The following is a 7,598-nucleotide window of genomic DNA, read 5'->3' as shown; positions in this document are numbered from 1 at the left end:
ACCAGAAAAGACAATGTATGATTTTTAAACATTGTAACAGCTTTTTTTTTACATTTAAAAAATTTGCAAATGAATGAAATTGTTGTCAAATATAAATTTCACAGTGACAAACAAATGACAAATGAACTGTAGCTCAGTTAGTCAGTTTGAATCGATATGTTTGTTAGAGTGATTGAGAGAGAGAGTGATCGAGAGAGAGAGAGAGAGAGAGTGATCGAGAGAGAGAGAGAGTGATTGAGAGAGAGAGTGACCGAGAGAGAGAGAGTGATCGAGAGAGAGAGAGAGAGAGAGTGATCGAGATCGAGAATATACAATATGCAGCAGTATATGAGAAACTGTCCAAAACTAACTGAATGGCTAAACTAAAAAAGCTCTTGTGACACAATACATATACAGTGAAAGGTAATATAAAGCCTGGGGAAGTAATTATGCAGCCTTGTACCTCATACAATGCATTAATGTCAGCTGATAAAATGTTCTCAACTCTAAATTGTGGTTTCAGTTACTAAAGATTAGTTGCTATCAATCAACAGACAAATGCACAAGCACACTTTTACATCCAACTGAAAAAGAAAACAAGGGCGTGGCTAACCACGACACACATGAACAGCTAAACTCAGTCTCTTTTACATTCATGTTCAAGTTCAGACAAGCCGTTCACCTAAATGTAAAGAAAGAAAGAAAGCTATCAAGTCTCCTCTTGTTACTGACATGAAGGTTACCTTTTTTTAATCTTCAAATGTTTTCAAGTTTAATATGCATTTGTCAAAACTTGCAACAGTGACTATCCTCTGAGGAAGGCTGTGTTTGAATATCTTAATCTGTGGCTTTTTCTTTCACTCTGTACTATACTGACACGTCAGTGAGTAGACAGAGTGATAGGTATTAGATATTATTCAAACGGACAGTTTTTTGTTTACTGCAAAATAATGTGGAGCTGCCTTGTTACCATTTAATTTTCATGCTGCTGCACACAGGCATGTGCTTTGCATACAGTTAGAGTGCAGCTTCAGAAGGGAACCTCACAGTATAGTCAACAGCCGTAAAGCACATTTAGGAAACACTAACAATACAACAATACACTAACAATACAAACACTAACATTACACAGCAAAAGATTTATTATCAAAATCTGAATTCAATTAGTCTGTCTGAAGATATTTACTTACACAAATTAATATCTTGAGTAAAGTAGGACAATATATGCTTATCCTCCTTTATAAAGTGAAATAAATTCAGACTCTGCAGTTGTGTTTTATGTAGCTATTAACAAATGTTTTCCAGATTTGCATTACATTCATCACTTTCTGAACCCTCATATTCAATGACCAATATCTACAATATAAATGCTTAGTAAGCAGTTAAAATATGGGACTTACAGCACATAAATGTAGCAGATAGGTAGAGCAGATCTGTGTATGTACTACTGTACAGTTTATACTACATGATCCTCCTGATGGTCTTGGAGTGACCTCTACTGAGATTTGCATGTTGAGGTTTAGACTCTGACTTACACTCAGAATGTTTGAATTTGTTATGCACGCCCAGTGAAATAAGATACATGCAGTTCATTTTCCTGTTAAACATACACCAACTGCAGACAATTGGACAAGAATGGGCAGTTTGCTTCTTTACCTTCTAGTGGTTCTGGCATAATTTGGGTCCATTTGTTTATCTGCAGCAAAGGGGGATTGTAAATCAGCAAAATTAATTGTTGTTACAGTTCTCACAAGACTGAGGGAAAATCTTTTCTATATGTTCATGTTGCCTATCCAGTATCTAACAGACTTCTGGATACTGGATACTTTTTTCACTGCCATATATTTCCATATAATGCTTTTCTGATCAGTGCTACAGAGGGTGTAAATTATTCCTACATTCACTGTGCAAGTACCAGGGGACAACACAAAAGGTGCCATCATATATGCAATTATGTAAACAATTCAGTCAATAGACTGCAAGTGCTTGACATCTTTTTTATTGAGTATGAATGTCCTTTGTATGTGTTCAAAGAAGCTCTTTAATTCCTTCAAACAACTGCAACAGAAAAGCCATAAAAAAGAGAAAGGGCTGATTTACCTAGCAGTTAAGGCTGTGGCTCCACTGTGCTTGCTCCTGTTACTTAGGCCATGCCCTTTGTCTGGGGCCAGGGCTTGGTCCAGATCCAAAAATTTGCATGCCAAGGGCCACTTGAATGTGAAGCTCCCCGGATTCTCACTACCTGACATGCAAAACTGGTGGAGGACCAGTTAAAATGGCACACACGCACAATCAGCACAGGTGTACTCCTGCTAAGAGTGACGCTCCAACCGCCCATCCTTTACCAGAGCTAAAACATTCACCATCCTTTCCAGAGAGTGTTATGAAAATGAGTGCTGTGATTTTACTAGGACACTCTACTTGCTGACTGTCAAAGGAGATGGTTGCACTTGTAAGAGCAGAACACTGGACATTAGCAAATTAAATCTCTTAGCACTGTGACAGGATCAGGGGGCAACGTTTAGATAAGAGACAGGTCAGGAAATAGAAGAAAACCAAGAAGTGACAGATTTAAAGGATGCCAAGGTCTTTCCTTGTGAAAAAGAAACGTGGGCCATGTGGAGCATGGCAGTGGAAAGAATCAGAACAACATGAGTGGAAAGAAGAAAATCCACAAGGTATGAATTTCAAGTGGTTTCAAGTTTAATTTCTGCTGTCAAAATGTTAAAGCCGTAACAATTAGTCTGTATCACAGTAATTTACTTCAACGTCATAATTTAGTCATGTAATCTATCTATCTATCTATCTACATAGTGAGTGAAAATATTGAAAAACAGATATCCTGCAGTCCTGGCACCCAAGACCCTGCCACCATGCCTCAGCCAGTAATCACCTCAGGACGTGATGCAACAAGAGGAATTATAGTGCCAGTACCTTTAACAGGACTGGGAGGACCAAGAGCTGATACCAGGCCGGACTGGTCTACTGTGATGCTCCGGGGCTCCTACCATCCCAGTACAATGGCACTGGTCAGCAGAGCAAAGGTGAGAAAGGTTTTCTTGCCAAAATACAATATCACTCCTTTAATGTGAACAACTAACCCAGTGTTTAGTGCATAGTTATTAGCATCATGTGACTGTTGGACTAGTGGTGGACTAGTAGGAGGTTAGAAATTTGGGCAAGGATTCTTAGGACATGACCTTAGGCAGGACCACAGACGACTGCCTTTGGAATATATGCATCATCAGACTCACATTTATTGTGATGTAAGACACAGAGTTAACAGAGGTGTTTGTTGTAACTTACAGTTCAAAAGCATGAGATGGCAGTGAATTCAATCAGCAATCAGGGAAAGGGTAATATTCTATATTACATTCTCTGGGTAACTTTTTTCTCTTCCACTTGATATATATGTGGCTTTCATCACAACTTTGTATGTTGCGGGGTGAGGGGGGGGGGGGGGGTAGATGCAGTGTGCTTGGGAAATCAGTTCAGTTCAATACAACTATAGCTACATTTTTTTTGATTGATTGAGTTCATAATAGTTATCTCAAGGCAATATATAATATAACCCCAACAATCAGAAAACCTAGTATGAGAAAACACTTGGATATACACACAAACGCAAAGCAGGATATGAAGCATCGCCAAATATGTTTCCAAACCAATATCCTTCCAAGTCAAAGACTAGAAAATATGGTGAAGCATATCTTCCTTTTGGCTTCACCTGCACAAGTGCCAAGGTAGGTCTACCCTGCCTTGGTTTTCCCTATGTTGAGATCATGCGCTGGGCTCTCCAAATCACAGACAAACAGAATCCCACATTCTTGATTTTTAGTTCACAAACACTTCTTGTAATGACTAACTACTCCTGACATTTTGGAGATGTTAGTTCTTTATACAGTAAAGTTACAGTGAGATACAAATAACATCAGGCTGATCCTGCCACAATTTGTTCCCCCTCTCCATACCACAGACAAACAGGATTCCACAGTTGTTTATGTTTTGAACCCATTTTGCACAGAGAGGCATTTTTTGAAAAATGTATTAATAGCAATGTTGAATATTATTACACAGGAAAAAAACAACTACACATAAAATAATTACACCATGATGCCTCTGCCTTTCTAAATGGAGGGACAGTAACTACATGTGTATATGTAAGCGTGTAAAACCTGAAGATAGTAAGATTAACAGTAACAGTATTTTGTCTCTATCAGCAATTCTGCAATTCATCTCATGTAAACAATAACGTGGCACACAGCATGACCTGAAAAAGGCACATGGTGGGGGGCGCGAACATTTTTCTTGTAAAGCAAAGGGGGGCCTAGCAAAAAAAGTTTGGAAACCAGTCTATTAGAGGGTTTTTGAGCATGAACCACCTTATTAAGGTCATGCCACAGAATCTCAGGTCAGGAACCTAAGAGGGCTTCAGCTTGAGGTCATGAACAGATGACCAGACATTCTCCTCCAGGATGTTTTGGTAGACAGCAGAATTCATTTTCCATATATATATAGGCAACAGTGGTAATCGGAGTGGTGACCCTCAAACTGGGCAAGTGGCTCCAGCAGATTCAAGGAATGACATTTGAGGTCCCTGTCCAATCATGCAAATAGATAAGATACTGTGCAGGATCCTCAAGCTCTCAGGCCTCTGGTAGAGGACTTTCAGGTCATTTTAGATGTGCTCATTATTTGACCTACAATGTGGAATGCTCCAAGTTTATGTAACACATCTGATACATTTTCCATTTAACTAAAAAACAACCATTTATTTCAAGTTCTTTAAATTAGTTATTAAGATTAAAAATCATATTTTTCATACAACTCTAAGGCAGTAGGTAAGTCCAGGAATATACACATAGGCAGATATGTTGGAGAGGGACAGAACTACTTTACATGTGAGAAAAATACTGCCCTATGAGGTCATAACCACTAAAAAAGGGGGAAAGAAACTCAAACACAGGACCCTTTTGAACTTCCCATTTATTTTGTTAACAGAAAATCTGTTAAGCATTTGTGACAATTAATAGAACAGCTGACTTTGTGATTTTTACTAGAGCTATTCTCAGTACTCCCTAACTACTGAACACGGACACATGGCTGGCAATTTCATCTGCTTTCATAGATGCTCATACTGTGAACATAATCTATCAAGAAAAAGGTGCCATATTATGCAAATCAAATTGTAAAACTATCCATTTCTTATTCACTGGTCTTCTGTGCACTGGTCTTCTGTGCAATCAAGTTTGAGTTCAGTAGACTGACATTTGTGCTCCCTTTAGTGGCCAAGAAATTCATTATTCATATAGGTCTGTTGATTGCATTGTACATATCTCTTATGATTTAATGGCTTATAAAGGAACTATTTGCATGGAAGGTGTACTGGTGTCTTGGTACACTGTACCATGTATTAGCAATTTGTAATCCTGTTTGTTACTTGTATGCTAAACAGAGCAGAGAAAAGATGATTGTTACAGTGAAGTTTTGTCATATTTATTCAGTAGTTCTCTTCCCATCAGCCACGTCCCCGTACTTCCCCTGTCTCAGGTGACTTTGTTTGCTCAGTGTGCCACAAGATCTTCCCTCTACAACGCATGTTGACCCGCCACTTGAAGTGCCACAGCTTGGTGAAGAGGCATCCTTGTCGGTTCTGTGGCAAAGGATTCAATGATACCTTCGACCTAAAGAGACATATGCGAACACACACAGGTTAGGAATGTTCTAAATGTATTTTGTTGAATCCACTAATCTTTATCAAATTAAAAGAATCACAATCAATTTTATTACAAGGGAGTACATTTTATTATATATGTTACTGATAATATAATAATATATAATTAAGGGATTAATGGGTTTGCTGTGTATCATTAGTTGCACTTGATTGAAATGTAGGTTCTTAGTCATCCAGTTCATGATAATCTAAGGAGCTTGGAAAGAAAAGTGACTGGACATCTTCAAGATTTTTAAAGACCGTTCACCTCTCATCCATTTAAATTAGCTGTGTTGGTTCAAGGACACATCTAAAACCTGCAGGACCCCAGCCGTTGAGGCCTTGGGTTCCCCACCCCTGCGCTAGGGTTTAAATACCTGGGAGTCTCCATCATTTGGTTTTAAACCTAAAGAAGCTTTGTGGATGACAGATGAAACGTCTTAAAAAAAACTTTAAGGAGTCCAGTCACTTTCTTTCCAAGCTTTTTACAATTGGTTGAAATCTGCAATCCCTTTGTGGGATTTACAGTAACTTTAAAGTGACTGGCATTAATGGAAATCAACAACAAAAAATTTAAATAAATGGAAAATCTGCGTTCAGTCATTACATGAGCTCTCTGACAATGTCAGCCTTGGTGGAAAGCTTAAAGGAGAAACTGTCTTTTGTCTCTCACTGCTACAGGTATCCGTCCCTACAAGTGTGAGCTGTGTGAGAAAGCTTTCACACAGCGTTGCTCTCTGGAGTCTCATATGAGAAAGATTCATGGTGTACATCAGCAGTATGCTTACCGCCAGAGACGCTCCAAGATCTTTGTGTGTGAGGATTGTGGTTATACATCAAGCCGGCCTGATGAGTACTTCCTCCATGTGAGACAATGCCACCCTGGCAGCCCTGCTCTCCGCAGGTACTACCGTCGTCAGGCTCATGAGAACAGCACCTTTCCATCAGAAGATCGTAAACTCAGTCCCTATTTGCTGTACCCAGCCTCTGCATACTACATGTAGGTTTTATTCTAATGCTACATTATTTCGTAGATATTAGAAAACTATTCAGAAGTAAGTATTCCCTTGTGTAATATGTAGGCCATGTGTGTCAGTATACTTGCGCTAATACCCTTTTGTGCTTATTTACTTTTTTGGTTTTAGCAAATGCTTTTAATCAAAACCTTAAAATAAAAATGAAGGTTTGTACATTATTCTTAATGTTTTTCATCTATCTGTAATCCACTAAGCCTGACCTGTTAAGTTAGCAGTACTAATAAAGAAATTCCAAATGTTTGCTAGGAAAAAATAAATACTTTTCATTAACAGTTAGGTAGGTACTTTATGTTGTGTTTTCTTTCAGTTATTAGAAAAGCAGCCTTGCAAAACTGATTTTATTGTCATTTATATTTTTGTAATAGGAAGAACCACTGAACTTATATATATTTTGGAAATAAAACTAAATTTACCCTTACCTTAAGGTGGTGCAAAGTTCCTTTTACTGCTACTACTTGGATAAATCTAATATGCACCTGTGATTGTGGGTTGTTTTCTGATGTCCCTTATCCTGCACTTCTCTATAGTTGGTGCTACCAGCAGTGAGGACTTTGCTGTATCTATTTTTACTTTATTTTTTTCTCTCTGTGAAAAGAACGGTAGGGATGGGGCTGGTTGCTTTAAGTGATTTGGTTGGGCAATTCAGCATTACTAATGAAAAGTAAAGAACGGGTTGCTGTCAGTGCTGGTGCACAACAGCCCTTCAAGCTGGCACATAGCCTACATAATTATATAAAATTATCCATCCATTCACTTCCACTTATCCTTTTTAGGGCCGTGGGGGGCGCTGGAGCCTATCCCAGCTGTCTTAGGGCAAGAGGCAGGGTACACCCTGGACAGGTTGCCAGTCTGTCGCAGAGCTAACATAT

General features: G+C 38.7%; 1 protein-coding gene across 1 annotated transcript; it reads left to right on the top strand.

Moving 5' to 3' along the window:
• The first annotated feature begins 2,557 nt into the window (after nt 1–2,557).
• Nucleotides 2,558–6,696, top strand: zgc:171929 (putative transcription factor ovo-like protein 3). Its single transcript, XM_006800529.1, has 4 exons — nt 2,558–2,657; nt 2,794–3,023; nt 5,502–5,691; nt 6,374–6,696. Exons 1-4 carry the CDS (start codon nt 2,558–2,560, stop codon nt 6,694–6,696), a joined length of 843 nt encoding a protein of 280 aa, XP_006800592.1.
• Nucleotides 6,697–7,598: the final 902 nt, after the last annotated feature.

Source organism: Neolamprologus brichardi, chromosome 10 (assembly GCF_056152115.1).
Source record: "Neolamprologus brichardi isolate AB-2024 chromosome 10, ASM5615211v1, whole genome shotgun sequence".
Classification (NCBI taxonomy): Eukaryota; Metazoa; Chordata; class Actinopteri; order Cichliformes; family Cichlidae; genus Neolamprologus; species Neolamprologus brichardi.
Note: the sequence above shows the minus strand (reverse complement) of the source record. Positions and strands in the feature narration are given on the sequence as shown.

What these genes read in the sequence shown, in the direction of transcription:
- zgc:171929 (XM_006800529.1), top strand. Translation starts at nt 2,558, where the DNA reads ATGCCAAGGTCTTTCCTTGTGAAAAAGAAACGTGGGCCATGTGGAGCA. An exon ending in CACTGGTCAGCAGAGCAAAG is followed by an intron (nt 3,024 to 5,501) that starts GTGAGAAAGGTT and finishes TCTTCCCATCAG; the next exon opens with CCACGTCCCCGTACTTCCCC. An exon ending in ACATATGCGAACACACACAG is followed by an intron (nt 5,692 to 6,373) that starts GTTAGGAATGTT and finishes TCACTGCTACAG; the next exon opens with GTATCCGTCCCTACAAGTGT.